General features: G+C 34.0%; 1 protein-coding gene across 1 annotated transcript; it reads left to right on the top strand.

Moving 5' to 3' along the window:
• Positions 1-6,016: 6,016 nt before the first annotated feature.
• On the top strand, positions 6,017-7,871 carry LOC104440835 (bidirectional sugar transporter SWEET2a). The gene is made up of 6 exons (XM_010053820.3): positions 6,017-6,174; positions 6,630-6,666; positions 6,752-6,968; positions 7,196-7,354; positions 7,433-7,552; positions 7,646-7,871. The coding sequence occupies exons 1-6, from the start codon at positions 6,114-6,116 to the stop codon at positions 7,757-7,759; spliced, it is 708 nt and encodes a 235-aa protein (XP_010052122.2). The 5' UTR covers positions 6,017-6,113; the 3' UTR covers positions 7,760-7,871.
• The last annotated feature ends 7,798 nt before the right edge of the window (positions 7,872-15,669 follow it).

Genomic DNA, 15,669 nt, shown 5'->3' with positions numbered 1-15,669 from the left:
TAGGGATGGAAGTCAAGAGAACATGTTTCAGATTTGGATCAGCTCCAATCTGATAAAAAAGCTGAAGCATTATTCGATAATGCTTATCAAGATATTTCTTCTGGAGAGAGCAACATTTTCTTTCGAAAAATTCTCTTCTTTTCATTTCTATGAGGTCAGTGGGTTTTCCCACAAAGACATGATATAAGATAGTGATGGCATGACTGAAATCAGGTGACATCAGAAAAATGAATTTGATCTTGTTCTGAAACTGATTTCCACCAAAGCTTGAGGCTTCTTGAGAAGCTCGTAACAAAGTTGTAAAGGACATCATTTATATCATGGTTGGTGATGGACTGAGTGTTCAACCAAATATGAAATTCTTTAAGTCTTTCTGGCCATTTGTGATAAGGAATATCATCGATGGTGAAAAACTGTTTTGATGCCATGGATACATGCCTTACGAGATTGTCTATCTGAATATTTTCTGGCTTAGAATAGTTTGATTCCATCTCATGATCTGGAGGATCAGCCATGAAAATTGATGAAGTGATTGGCTCAATAGGGAGGGAATCAATAGTAGGAATCGAGAAGAATGAAGAGGACGAAAGGGATACTGAATCTGATTCAGTATCAAAGATGCTAGGAGAAGTTTGTTCAGCTGGAACAGAATCTGTTTTTCTAGAATGGCAGGATTAGGATGTTGGATAACAAGGTCAGGTTCCTGAATACCTAAATCCTTTAGAAAATATTATAATGGATTGGATAACATCATTTGATCTGGCTTTTCTCTTATAACAACCGAACTTGATTATGTAGGCATCTTTTATTTTCCTTTGTCTTTCTGCAACCTTTTGATACAATCTCGTAATTATGCTATATTTGGTTCTTTTTTGAAAGAATATACTGGGATGGCAGCAAAAATAGACGTCTGGGGTGGTGGAGGCAAATACCTAGTTCTGACAAGAGTTGCAAAGGGATCGAAAGGTCTTAACCTTCCTTCTTCAAGGAGTTGAATTTACCTTTTGAGTTTTTTTATCTCTAGCTTTGGGCTCTCTAGATGATGATACCCTAGATGTTGTCCTGATTCCAAGGCATTTAGGTTGCGCATGACAAAATTTCTTAATTTCTATTCCCCGGACAAGTTTCTGAGCAAAGAAACCCGTTTGATAACGACTCAAAATTTTTATTTCTGAAACAAAAATCCGTTTGATAACAGAACAAAATTTTTATTTCTAGGAATAGAAATTGATTAGATAACAATATAGGAAATCCTCAAATACAAAATAATAGTCGAAACAATACTAAAACAACATGAGAAATCCTCAAATACAAAATAATAGTCGAAATAATACTAATACATTACAAAAGTTGAAAAATACAATTTCATGGAATATATGGCATATTATTATCCCTTGCCATTTTATTAGCAATTGTTTTCCTAAGCGTATTTATTTGGTTTTCCTCCTCGGTCAATGTATCGTTTACAAGCTCATCCTGCGTATGTTCAAACAAGTACTGCGGAAGCATGAATATGGGTGCCATTAATGGTGCCTATACAGCCTTGTCATTTTATAAAAAACTAGTATTATACAAGATTATCAACAAAATAAAAAGACCTTAAAGTAATGTTTATGGTTAGGAACCAATCGAGGGAAGGTCGGTTTATTTTGATTCTCGAATTGAATCAGTCCAGTTGCTCATCCCTAATTTCTTTATTGTTGCTCAATAACCTTTAATGGCCCTTGCATAGCAAAGAGAGATTCTCTTGAATCTCTTGCCTTCGAATTAAAATTCAAGATTGTGTAACAATCTAATTATTTTGATTTTGCAAGAATTTTGAATCCGTAAAAAAATAAGGTTAAATTTCTAGGCATGCTTTTTATTCATCTATTATGTAAGAACTTTTTCTTCAACTAGCCATGCCCATGCCTTTTTTAGGAAGAAAGAGCCCCATTGTTTTTAAGTAAGCATTTAAGAACTTTGGTCGTTTTTGAAAATCGGGGACCCATTCAATTGCCTTTCATCCTAAAAGGAAATTATAAAAAAAATTGAAAAAAATGCAAAAAGAAACACGAGCAAAATAAGAAAAAGAAACTTAGCAATAATTTATGAAGTTGTGGTTATGAGTGAATTAAGTTAGCAAGAAAACACAAAGTTCTTTTATATTGTTTGATTTCGGTTTCGATTTCTATTTCGAAACGAGAAGTTAAAAATTTTAGCTTCGATTTCTTCAATTTCTCTATTTACGGAATAGAAATCTATTTTAGAAATAGAGAAATCAATTTGCGTTACCAAACAGATTTCTGTTCCAAACCTGTTCCAAGGAATAGAGAAACAGAGAAATTGAAAAACAGAAATTTTATCATGCGCGCCCTTAGCCTCTTCTGGAATTTAGAAACCATTTTCTTAGTGGTCTCATTATACTTTCGGAGGTCTTGTTGCACATTTCCAATCTTGGAATCAATTGCCTTGAAGGCATTGTTTTGTGCTAACAGAGTCTCTGATTGCCAATTTAGAACAGCTTCGAGTGCGAGTTCTTTTAAATGTCTTCCATGCTCATCCACATTAGTGGGGGCAGCTATCTTAGGAACATGGCGATATCTGCCTTATGGATCAATGAATTCCTCTGAAGCGGGAAACGAGAGTTTAGAACTTTCTCTGACAAGAAGGGGAAAGTCAGTATCATGGAACATAACAATGGAAGAAGTGGGTGGTGTTTCTGTTGGGGCTTCAAGTGGGTAAGAATGTTTCTTAGCCCATTTTAGGATTGGCTTATAAAATGGGGAGAGAGCTTGCTTTTTCAGAGGAGGAGATGGTGGAGGTGATCTTGGTGGATCTAGTGAAACTTGGGATGTAGAATTGTACTCTGGTGGTGGAGGTGGTACATAAGAAACCATGAACTAGTATTTATCACACTCACCAAGAGTATCAACGGAGGGATCTCCGTTTAAGTACCTTTGGTACACCTTATCCTTTGGCCTTTTCCTTCAAGGTGGAGGTTTTGCAAAGGATCTACCTCGTCAGGGGAATTTGTACAATAGGAACATTGGCAGAAAGGATCCTAGAAACAATGGCCATAATTGTCTTTGTATTAATGGACAGGATGTCCATCACTATTGAAGTGTCGAACAAGCTTTTTTGGATCTGGCTCGGAAATTGATTGAGGAACACATGGTTCAATCATGAAGAGGGTTTGGAAGATAGAAGGACTTTCTTCCTTTTCCTTGCCAAATTTGATAGAAACAATTCCATCTTTTTTCCGGACGAACTCAGAGTCCGTGGACTGGAAAGGCTTGTTATGCTGGTGTAGCTTTTCGTAGTTAGTAATCCAAGTCTCTAGAAGGAGCTTGGCCAACGTATCCTTTGGGATTTGTCTGGGAACATGGATGCAGGATGCCTGATCATTCTGCATGGAGATAAACAAGGCATCTTCGTTACCATTGTTGAAGTTTAGATCAAAAGTATGATTTTGCACCCGATAAACCATCTGGTAATGTAGGGTTGTAGCTACAGAGTCAGCAGTTTGAGGAGCTCCAGTGAGCTGGGCTTGAACTTTTAGAAAAGAGAGTAGTTGGGGGTCTGAAGGAGCGATGTTGAAGTTTGGATACAGAATCACAAAGATTGTTCCAGCATTCAAAGTAGTTTGGACAATACCGATGCAAGCATGCTGGTATTGTAAGAACCTGGTATCCAACAACGCTATTCTTGCAACAACTGGCAAACCTTTACGACCATGAAAGGTAAGAGCAAGACGAACAGCGCCATAATGGACATGAGTATATCCCTATTGAACCCATTGTCTAGGGAATTCTGGAGGGATTTGAAGAGTAACAAAGTACTCTTTTTCAGTAGCAAGACTGGGATGCTGATCGAATTTTGAGGACTGGACGTACTCCTTTACTTGATTTGGAGTTTGGTGAATAAGTTGGTGGATGGAGCGGATAGGTGAAAATGATGAGTTGGGTTTGGCAAAAGTGGAGTAAGAATTCATGAGAGAAAGTTGGGTTTCAGAAATCTTGGTTTCATCACTAAGAGAGACTTCATAAAGATAATCTATCTTAGAAGCATTGAAAACACGAAATTCTGGAAGGGCTGAAGATGAAGGAGAAGGAGCAAGAGAAACGGGTGCTTCGAGGATTTTTGGTTCTGTAGACATAATGTGAAATAATCTTCTCAGCACTGGATTCACCTATCAAGCACATGGAATGGATAACATTAAAAATGAAACCATGGCTCTGATACCATGAATGGACCTAGACTTAGAACCAGGGAAGGAGAGTTTTTGGATGTTCTTTGTTCAGAAGCCTATTTGGGTTGTTCCTTTAATTTTACTACTTGAAATGAAATGAGGAATCTTTCGATCAAAAAAAAATGATCCAAAAAACAACGTCTGCAGAATGGACGTCAAATTTTCAAGTCCAATTCTCATAAGGGATTGATACATATGTGATTATAATAAGACATTCTTTTATACAAATAGATTCAAAAAGAAAACTTATACTTTGAAATTTGAACAAAACGAATATAATTATCGAAATCATTGTACTAATTATAAGATGGATATAGTTATTATATACATAGAATGCAAAGTTCAACATTCATTCATTTTATTGGCAAAATAATTATATTCCCATATATTTATACAAAATAATTACACAAATAGTCTATTAACTTTGGCCTAATATGCAATACGGTCCCCCGAAACTTTAATTTGTTCAATTTGGTCCCTAACTTTTGTTTAATATACAATATGATCTACGAATTTTTGACATATGTTCAATTTATTCTATGAATTATGTGAAAATATTTAATGCTATATTTTCATTAATTTAAATTTAGAGACACTATTGAACATTTTATATAATCTAGGGACTAAATTAATCTTATATTAAAATTTTATATAGTACATTAAATAATTCAAAAGTTTGAAGACCACATTACATATTAAAAAAAATTCCTTGTCCATTTCTGTCATTTACTCTATACGTGCGTGTGATAAATAATATATTGAAAATGTTTGCTGATGTGACTCAAACGAAGACGTTGCCCCCACGTCTGTCTTCTTCTTCTCCATCTTCGACGTGCTACGTCGTCGCATCGGACGTCAATAGCCAAGAATATCCATTGCATGGGGACACAATTATTCGAGTGGTTGAGAAGCCATTGTCGGAGAAGCACGTGAAATTAATGGCTAATTGATGTGGAATTGAATCCCACCGCTTTTGCAAGGGGGTCCTACCCGACATGGTTTTGTGGTGGGTGACCTGCCCTTGAGCTTTGTGCCTATCCAAATTGGGCTCAAATTTGAAGTATCTCCTCCATGGTTTTCACCAAATTTCTCCCAATGACAAAATTTTCCACAGAAGCAATGGCGCATTTCAGTAAGATCTAATTATTTTAAGAATAGTCTACTAAAATGTTATTCGGTACAATCACCCCACAATAGCTTCGACCAAGGAAATGGGTTTTGCAATTTGTATTAGGTGTTTGCCCAAACTACGACAATTTATCAACCGTTCTTAAGAAGCTACCTTAATAAACTTTAAGGTTTTTGCAATTTTGGAATATGTATTACCAAACGTATAAGTCCAATGCTTCACATTACAATAAGACAATATGTCACGGTATTAGTCAGCCATGATTATACCAAACAGATTTCTTGGTAATGTGTCCGCCTCCTCTTGGTTGTTGAATTTGTAACCCACTTATTCAAAACACCATTATTGTCTATCATATCATTTAATAAATCAATTTTGTCAATTGGTCTTGCAATACTGAGCATCGCTCGTTCCTTAATGCAATAGTAAGTTATTACCGATTAACCAAAAGAGACACACATGAGAAAAAGAATTGTCAAACGTTTATAATTCAAGATGAAGATGGTTTTTTTATGGTAGCAGCTTCTAATTTGTGGTGTATATGTCATGGAACGGTTGCCCCACGTCCACGCGGAGTGATTGCACATCTGCAGCCATAATAACAAGTGCCCACAAATATCCAAGAATCATTATTGTGACTCTCGTTGCCTGAGGAAGCATACGAACTTTGTATATAAATGCTTTTCCTTTTGCAATTTATGTGCAAACGTACAAGAGAGAGAGAGAGAGAGAGAGAGAGAGATATTTGCGTAGATGCTGCCCAATTCGTGTCTCCCCGCAAATTCCATATGCAGTGCTGCAGCAGGAATTGCAGGTACATATGCATGAGGTTTCCCTTCATCTATTACTCCATAAAACTTGTTTTGGTACTTACTAGTAATGAGTTGGCCAACACTGATAGAACTGAAATGATTTCACGAAAACGCCTCGTGTAAAATTGAATTGTAAAGAGGTTTTGGCTTAGATTGTTCCTCTTCCCGAATTGATCAATGCAAATGCGATCACAGAGAGTTCCAGGAGGTCATCCTCATTTAGATCGATTGGTTCAATCTGATTCCAGGATGAACAGTAGAGAAATCTCAGGTTCCTACTTGTTTTAAATAGTTTGAATTGGAAAATAATTTGCTTTCTGCTGACTTATGGGCATTCCGTGTATCTGCAACTGGATGATTTGTACTCAGAACAATCCCTCCCCCCTCTGAGACGCCATTTTGATTGACACTGATGTGAATGCGAATTCGTCGTCTCTAATTTCTGCCTGAATTGCAGGAAATGTCTTCGCCCTCGTACTGTTCATGTCCCCAATGTAAGTTGTTACCATACGCACTCCAGTTAAGCATACGATTCCGATAATTTTGATTCACTGCAAATGGGTTTCGATGTACTTGCAGACCGACATTCCGAAGGATTGTTCGGAATCAGTCCACCGAGCAGTTCTCAGGATCGCCTTACATATACACGCTCTTGAACTCCTTGATATGTCTGTGGTACGGCTTGCCACTCGTGTCGCCCGGCGTGATAATGGTCGCGACCGTCAATGGGATTGGGGTTGTTTTTCAGGCCGTCTACATAACCGTCTTCATTGTATACGCCAGTAAAGCCAAGAAGGTAAATTGCTTAACCACGAAAGATTCATCCCCTGAAATCAAGCCTTATAGATTAGACCAATCATACCTCAGAAAACTCCTTCACGTGTTTTCCGGGTTCTGATTGATTGAATCTGTCGTATTTGTTCTATGGCGATCCGTCAAAAAGATTTTCTCCGAGCCGTTGCTTGGTGGATACACGTTCTGCTGCTTCTGTACTCTTCTGATTTCACAGCGACTTTGCTACAGCTGAAGATGTTGGGACTGAGCATATCAGTTATCGTGCTCTTCCTAGTCGTGGTGATCATAAGCTTGCAATTCTTCGATTCGCACTCGCGGCAGATTTTCGTCGGGTACCTGAGCGTCGCTTCCCTTATTTCCATGTTCGCATCGCCCCTCTTCATCATCGTAAGTCCATCTCAATAGTTCTGCAGACCGACATCGAACGGCACCTTACTAATACTGGTACTTTGCTTTCTGTTGCAGAAGCTGGTGATCAAGATGAGAAGCGTCGAGTACATGCCTTTCTATCTCTCTTTCTCGACCTTTTTGACGAGCCTATCTTTCCTCGCGTACGGATTGTTCAAAGCCGATCCATTCATTTATGTAAGTTCCCATTTCTGTTATCTACGCGATATCCTGCATTTTGCAGTTGCCATGATCGGGAAAAGGATCTAACATTTCCAGTATTCTCTACAGTTTCCGAACGGAATCGGGACGATTCTGGGAATAATTCAACTGGCGTTGTACTTCTACTACAAGAATGTATCTACAGTGCACTTGAGAGAGCCCTTAATAAACTCGTGCGCCTGATAAGATCACATACACGACGAGGGACTGATCTTTGTGTCGGTTTCCGTTCTCTTGTGCCGGGTGAGAATAGAAGCTGGAATAGTGGCGTGGTCAAAGTAGTCCAAATTCGAAATCTGTGTCGATCTATCTCCTGGGGTTCCATGTTCTGTCGACGGTCGATAGCATTTCGGGAAGTGATTCAGCATCTCGAGACGTGTTTGTCGGATTCAAGCGTTGAACCGACACCTTAAAAAAACCAGATTTGCTGGAGAAGCTGATGAATATGCATAGATCAAAGACCGACTAACGTGGAGCCAATCCCTCATGTATGCTAAGCAGACCTGTCTCGTCATCTGTTGCAACTACAGGCTGCATACACTCTTCAATTAATGAATGAAACTGAGGATGAGTCCATCCTCTCTCTCTCTCTCCTTCAAGCGCGCAATATGAACCCGATACCTTTCTCTAGCTCAACTTATGTTTCCTTCTCATGCTCGAACGGTACCCCATGCGCTCAATTGATCAGAGACTTGAATTGATTGGAGGTGTAAATTTTGGTGTGGCACTCTCAAATTTTTTGCTACGTCAATAATTTGATAAACCAAGTAACATGATATCATCGAGAGGTCTTGATTGCACTTTCTCGATTGGAGTTGATTAATGGAAAGCAAAAAGTTGAATGAAAACTGAAAAATGAAATTGCAACTCAACTCGGAGAATTCGCACCAAAACTTAGAAACGTGTCAACGTGTAATCAAATCCTAAATATTTCAATTTGTGCAATTAAGTCATAATTATTTTTTTTATTGAATTTGGTCAATTTCCATAACACCTCGTGGTAGCGCCGTCCCTCATCAACAACCCTCCCCCGCTGCTCCTGGGATGTGGGATTCTCCACCCACGGTGCGCTCTCTCCCTTCCTCGTAGGTAGTGCTATCTTTACTTCTTATATGACTAAATCCACCCAATTTTCATCAAAAATATAAAATTGCCCACTTTCATTCAATTGCAATTTAGATTTGTGGTCTCAAATTATTTACTTTCCTTTTTCTTTAGTTTTTCTATATCTATGTAGAGGCTACTTAACATAATTAATAATTTCATATGTTCAGTTTTCTTTATTGTAGATTTTCTACATATATTAAAGGTAGCGTGCTTTTTTTATTGTTAGCTTTACTCCATAAAAATTTGTTTCATTGAAAAGAGAAATTTCTAAAAATCTAGTTATTTTCCATGTTGTCAATCATATGTATGAATAAATTGTTAAGTGGATGAAATTTAATTAAATCAAAATATTACATAAAGTAAGATTTTTTGTTTGGAAATACCAGTGAAATACCATTAGTTTGAATTGACAAAAACTAATATCTTTTACAAATTGTTTATAAAGAAATATCAAGACACCTTATTGTGCAAAATTTTTTAGTGTATTCCTACATATTCCTTTGATGTTTTACGTGCTCTATAGAATAGTAACTCACTAGTATAATAAGGGAGAAAAGATATATATATTGATGTAGTAAATAAAGAAACTTGATATATACTGTAGACTAATAAAATTAATAAAAAGTTCACCGAAAAAGTGAGCTTTTGAGACTAGAGGGATAAAAAATAAATAAAGTATTATAAGATCAATGATGAAAAAGAGACCTTTTAGTTTTATACTATATCAAAGAATGTCTTTTCTCCTTACTACTAGCAAGAAGATTCTACACGGATAATGGAAATCGTCATAGAAATATTTGAGAATGCATATTTCTTAAATATACTAAAAAATGTGAAATGTTTAATTATGGTAATTATATAAAAAAAAAAAGAAAAATAGAAAAAATAAAGCTGCAATTGAAAGAGGGAAAATCTCAAATAAGGACTCAAAGTAAGCCTATTTTCTCAAATAAGAACTAAAAGTGGCCGTTGTCCCAAATAATGACCCAAAGTGGCTAACAAATCTCAAATAATGACCTAAACTTGCCGGCCGGCCAAAATGTTCACCGCCCGGCAAGAGTGTGACATTTCTGGTGGCTAGAATATGGGCAATTTTGTCCAAAAAAAAATATAGATAGAAATTAACAAACCCTAAAAACCACCCCCAAATTCTTAACTTTCTTTTGACCTAAAAAGAAAAACTATTCATGTTCTCACGTTTGTCTTCTTCTGTTCTTCATCTTCTCCATTCTTTGTCCTTTCTCGCTTGGAGCACGGAAATTTTCTATTAATGGAACACGAATTGAAACACAATAAGAAACCTCTACTTTCGTTTCTTCATATCTTCTTTCTTTTGTTTTTTGTCTTTGTTTCTTTCCAACGAATAAGAAAAATCTTGAGTAAAGCCACTTTTTCATTATTGAGACACTTGTGTGTAACACGAGGGCCTCGATTCTTCATTATCTTTTCCTAGGTTCGCCATACACTTTGATTCACACTCCCATTCAACCAAGATCAATTTCGTTCAAATTATGAGAGCGAGAGAGAGAGAGAGAGAGAGAGGGCACGTACCTTTGGAACTCAGGGAGACAGGGATCTTGATCCATCAACGGAGAATTTGGGTTCTCCAAATGAGAGGGGACAAGTGTAAAAGATGAAGAGGGGAAGAAGAAGAACGTGAAGAGTTTTGGGGTTTTGTTTTTAGGGTTTGTTAATTTCTATTTATAATTTTTTGGGACAAAATTGCCCATATTTCGACCACCGGAAATGTCACACGCTCGCTGACAGGTGAACATTTTGGCCGGTCGTCGGGTTCAAGTCCTTATTTGAGACTTGTTAGCCACTTCGGGTCTTTTTTTGGAACAAAGGTTACTTCGAGTTTTTATTTGAAAAAGTAAGCTCACTTTGGGTCCTTATTTGAGATTTTCCCATCGAAAGATTAATGACAGCTTTGTCTTTTTAGAGTAGATGGGGGTGGATGTAGTTATTTAGGGGTGGAAATAACGTGGCCCTTTCTGATTTGGCCTTTTTTTTATTTATTCTTAAAATATTTAAATTTTGACCTTTAAAAGGGATAATTACCAAAATAAAATCCTGAACTTATTGTGCGGATAATATTTCAGTCATAAACTTTTTAATTTGACCAATTTAATTCTAAATTTTTTAGCGATTTATCAATAATCATTCTAGCTAATTTTTTATGGAAATCACTTACATGGACGTCGACAGTTTTGTATAATACGATTGATGTTAATGTGGATATTTTTTGCAATTCCTTTTATGTTCCGTCTTTAAAAAGAAAAAAAAATGGAAACAAGGAAAAATTCCTAAACTATTTTAAAATGTGCAAAAAATTATCTACATCAATGTTAGCTGTATCATGTAAGACTATCGGTGTCCACCTAACGATTTTCGACCAAAATTAACCAAAAAAATTATATTGATAAATTGTTAAAAGGTTTATGATTTAATTGGTCAAGTTTAAAAGTTTAAAATTAAATTGACATCCACATAATAAATTAAGACTTTTAATATGGCACTACAACAATTACAATGTATGAATATATTAGAAAGCTATATGAAATGTAGAAATTCATATTACTTTAAATGTAGTTGCAAGGAAACTTTATGCTTGAGTTGAAGAGAAATTAAACTCGTTGCTATTCAAGATGGTGATAAAATGTGTAAAGTTGAGCTTGCCAATTTTAAGTAACAAACTAAGTAGAAGGAAAAAAAAAGAGTTAGATGAGTTGGCAAATATAAAATAAAACAAAAACATTGAAGTAAGGGGCTTAAATCCTCCTTTTATTCTGTCGTTGAAAACGAGGATGTAAGTCAGAGTTGGTGGAGCAAAAAAGTTTTAAAAAGGGGGAAGACGATAAAAATAAAATAAAGTGTTTACCCAAAAAAAAAAAAAAAAGTGTGACAGCGGGTCAGAGTGGGTCCGCACGGAATGCGCCGTACTCTCTACCCACGGAGGTTTTAGAAAATCCTCTTTTCATCATATTTTATATATAAAATAAAGTTACTTAAAACACTAAATTATATCTTCTGCGACATGTTTATCTTAAGCTTTTTTCTATAATAAATCCCAAATCCGTATTGGTGTGATAAATTTACCTTTGATCAAGGTTTCGCTAATGAGTACCATTAAAAATATACATATCTGAATGCTGGAAAGCAAAGTTGATATGAAAAATTTATCTAGCAAAATTTTCATGGAAGGTAAATATGTTGCATGATACAAATTTGAGGTTTTTTAAGTCACAATAAAAAATTGAATGTAAATTTATCATAATGAGTATGGTTTGATGTTTTTTGTGTCAGAATAAAAAAGTTTAGGAAATTATGCCAAAGTGAGCATACTTTGAGTTTTTGGTATCTTTTTCCCATGTAAATATTTATAGAATCCCAATTTCCAATTTCAACGGTGTATTATCATTCAGCAAAATACATAGGTATGATCTCTAAATACCATATATTTATATATGTTTTCTTTGTCTGGAAAAAAAATAGTAACAATATGTTTTTAAAAATGATGGATTAGAACAAATCGGTTGTTTTTTAAAAGAAAAAAAAATATTATTCTATTTCTCTTTCTTTGACATTAAGCCATTATTCGGATGAAAGCTTAAGTAAAACACGAAATAGAAAAGATCGTGCTCGCGGATGCCTTGCGGGGATTTTGTTTAGTGACGATAAAATTATCAAAAAAAAATTTAAGTTTACCATGTATGTGTCGATTCAATTTTAAATCTTTTGATGAGATAAGTTATCAATATAATATATCGGCCAATTTTAATCGAAAATCACTAATGTGGATACTGGTCTTCTTATGTGGTACGGTCAATACTAACGTTGACAATTTTGTAATTTTGTAATTTTTTTTGTACTTTTTTCCTTTTTCTTATCTCTATTCGTTTTTTCTACGACTTTGTTGCTGCCCTCTTTCATTCAATTGCAATTTAGATTTGTGGTCTCAAATTATTTACTTTCCTTTTTCTTTAGTTTTTCTATATCTATGTAGGAACGACTTACCATAATTAATAATTTCATATGTTCAGTTTTTATATATTGTAGATTTTCTACATATATCAAAGGTACTATGCTTTTTTTATTGTTAGCTTTACTCCATAAAGTTTTGTTTCATTGAAAAGAGAAATTTCTAAAAATCTAGTTCTTTTCCATGTTGTCAATCATATGTATGAATAAATTGTTAAGTGGATAAAATTTAATTAAATCAAATATTACATAAAGTAAGATTTTTTTTTTTGGAAATACCAATGAAATATCATTAGTTTGAATTGACAAAAACTAATATCTTTTACGAATTGTTTATAAAGAAATATCAAGACATGGAAATCATCATAGAAATATTTGAGAATGCATTTTTCTTTAATATACTAAAAAAATGTGAAATGCTTAATTATGGTAATTATCATAAATAAAAAATAATAAAAAAAAAAAAAAATAAAACTGCGATTGAAAGATTAATGACAGCTTTGTCTTTTTAGAGTAAATGGGGGTGGATATAGTTTTTTAGGGGTGGAAATAACGTGGCCCTTTCTGATTTGGCCTCTTTTTTTCATGTCTTCTTAAAATTTTTAAATTTTGACCTTTAAAAGGGATATTACCAAAATAAAATCATAAACTTTTTATTTGACCAATTTAATTCTAAATATTTTAGCAATTTATCAATAATCATTCTATATGATACGATTAATATTAATGTGGATAATTTTTGCAATTCCTTTTATGTTCCTTCTTTAAAAAGAAAAAAAAAATGGAAACAAGGAAAAATTCATAAGCTTTTCTAAAATGTGAAAAAAATTATCCACATCAATATTAGTTGTGTCATGTAAGATTGTTGGCATCCACCTAACGATTTCGACCAAAATTAATCAAAAAAATTATATCGGTAAATTGTTAAAATATTTAGAATTAAATTGGTCAAAGTTTAAAAGTTTAAAATTAAATTGGCATCCATATAATAAATTAAGACTTTTAGTATGGCACTACAACAATTACAATGTATAAATCTATTAGAAAGCTATATGAAATGTAGAAGTTCATATTACTTTAGAAAGCTGGCATTGAAAGATTAATGATAGCTTTGTCTTTTTAGAGTAAATGGGGGTGGATATAGTTTTTTAGGGGTGGAAATAACGTGGCCCTTTCTGATTTGCCCTTTTTTTTATTTATTCTTAAAAAAATTAAATTTTGACCTTTAAAAGGGATAATTACCAAAATAAAATCCTGAACTTATTGTGCAAATACTATTTCAGTCATAAACTTTTTGATTTGACCAATTTAATTCTAAATTTTTTAGCGATTTGTCAATAATCATTCTAGCTAATTTCTTTATGGAGATCACTTACATGGACGTCGACAGTTTTGTATAATACGATTGATGTTAATGTGGATATTTTTTGCAATTCCTTTTATGTTCCTTCTTTAAAAAGAAAAAAAATGGAAACAAGGAAAAATTCGTAAACTATTTTAAAATGTGCAAAAATTATCTACATCAATGTTAGCTGTATCATGTAAGACTATCGGTGTCCACCTAACGATTTTCGACCAAAATTAACCAAAAAAATTATATTGATAAATTGTTAAAAGGTTTATGATTAAATTGGCCAAGTTTAAAAGTTTAAAATTAAATTGGCATCCGCATAATAAATTAAGACTTTTAATATGGCACTACAACAATTACAATGTATGACTATATTAGAAAGCTATATGAAATGTAGAAATTCATGTTACTTTAAATGTAGTTGCAAGAAAACTTTATCCTTGAGTTGAAGAGAAATTAAACTCGTTGCTATTCAAGATGGTGATAAAATGTGTAAAGTTGAGCTTGCCAATTTTAAGTAACAAACTAAGTAGAAGGAAAAAAAAAAGAGTTAGATGAGTTGGCAAATATAAAATAAAACAAAAACATTGAAGTAAGGGTTTAAGGGTGCAAAGCATGCCCTGCCTTAAATCCTCCTTTTATTCTGTCGTTGAAAACGAGGATGTAAGTCAGAGTTGGTGGAGCAAAAAAGTTTTAAAAAGGGGGAGGACGATAAAAATAAAATAAAGTGTTTACCCAAAAAACAAAAGTGTGACAGCTGGTCAGAGTGGGGTCCGCACGGAATGCGCCGTACTCTCCCCACGGAGGTTTTAGAAAATCCTCTTTTCATCATATTTTATATATAAAATAAAGTTACTAAAAATACTAAATTATATCTTTTGCGACATGTTTATCTTAAGCTTTTTTTCTATAATAAGTCCCAAATCCGTATCGGTGCGATAAATTTACCTTTGATCAAGGTTTCGCTAATGAGTACCATTAAAAATCTACCTATCTAAATGTTGGAAAGTAAAGTCGATATGAAAAATTATATAATGAAATTTTCATGGAGGTTAAATATGTTGCATAATACAAATTTGAGGTTTTTTAAGTCATAATAAAAAAATTAAAGATAAATTTTTGATGTTTTTTGTGTCGGAAAAAAAGTTCAGGAAATTATGCCATAGTGAGCATACTTTGAGTTTTTGGTATCTTTTTCCCATGTAAATATTTATAGAATCCCAATTTCCAATTTCAGCGGTGTATTATCATTCAGCAAAGTACATAGGTATGATCTCTAGATACCATATATTTATATATGTTTTCTTTGTATGGAAAAAAAATAGTAACAATATGTTTTTAAAAATGATGGATTAGAACAAATCGGTTGTTTTTGAAAAGAAAAAAAAGAAGATTATTCTATTTCTCTTTCTTTGACATTACAAACCATTATTCGGATGAAAGCTTAAGTAAAACACGAAATAGAAAAGATCGTGCTCGCGGATGCCTTGCGGGGATTTTGTTTAGTGACGATAAAATTATTAAAAAAAAAAAAAAATTAAGTTTACCGTCTATGTGTCGATTCAATTTTAAATCTTTTGATGAGATGAGTTATCAATATAATATATCGGCCAATTTTAATCGAAAATCACTAATGTGGATACTAGTTTTCTTA

Source organism: Eucalyptus grandis, chromosome 4 (assembly GCF_016545825.1).
Source record: "Eucalyptus grandis isolate ANBG69807.140 chromosome 4, ASM1654582v1, whole genome shotgun sequence".
In the NCBI taxonomy this organism is placed as follows: Eukaryota; Viridiplantae; Streptophyta; class Magnoliopsida; order Myrtales; family Myrtaceae; genus Eucalyptus; species Eucalyptus grandis.
The sequence above is the reverse complement of the archived record's forward strand: the minus strand, read 5'-3'. Positions and strand labels throughout refer to the sequence as shown.

Excerpts from the sequence above, each read along its gene's own strand:
- LOC104440835 (XM_010053820.3), top strand. The coding sequence starts at position 6,114 with ATGCTGCCCAATTCGTGTCTCCCCGCAAATTCCATATGCAGTGCTGCA. Across the intron at positions 7,355-7,432 it reads CATCGCCCCTCTTCATCATC|AAGCTGGTGATCAAGATGAG; the intron begins GTAAGTCCATCT and ends TTTCTGTTGCAG. Across the intron at positions 7,553-7,645 it reads AAGCCGATCCATTCATTTAT|TTTCCGAACGGAATCGGGAC; the intron begins GTAAGTTCCCAT and ends TATTCTCTACAG.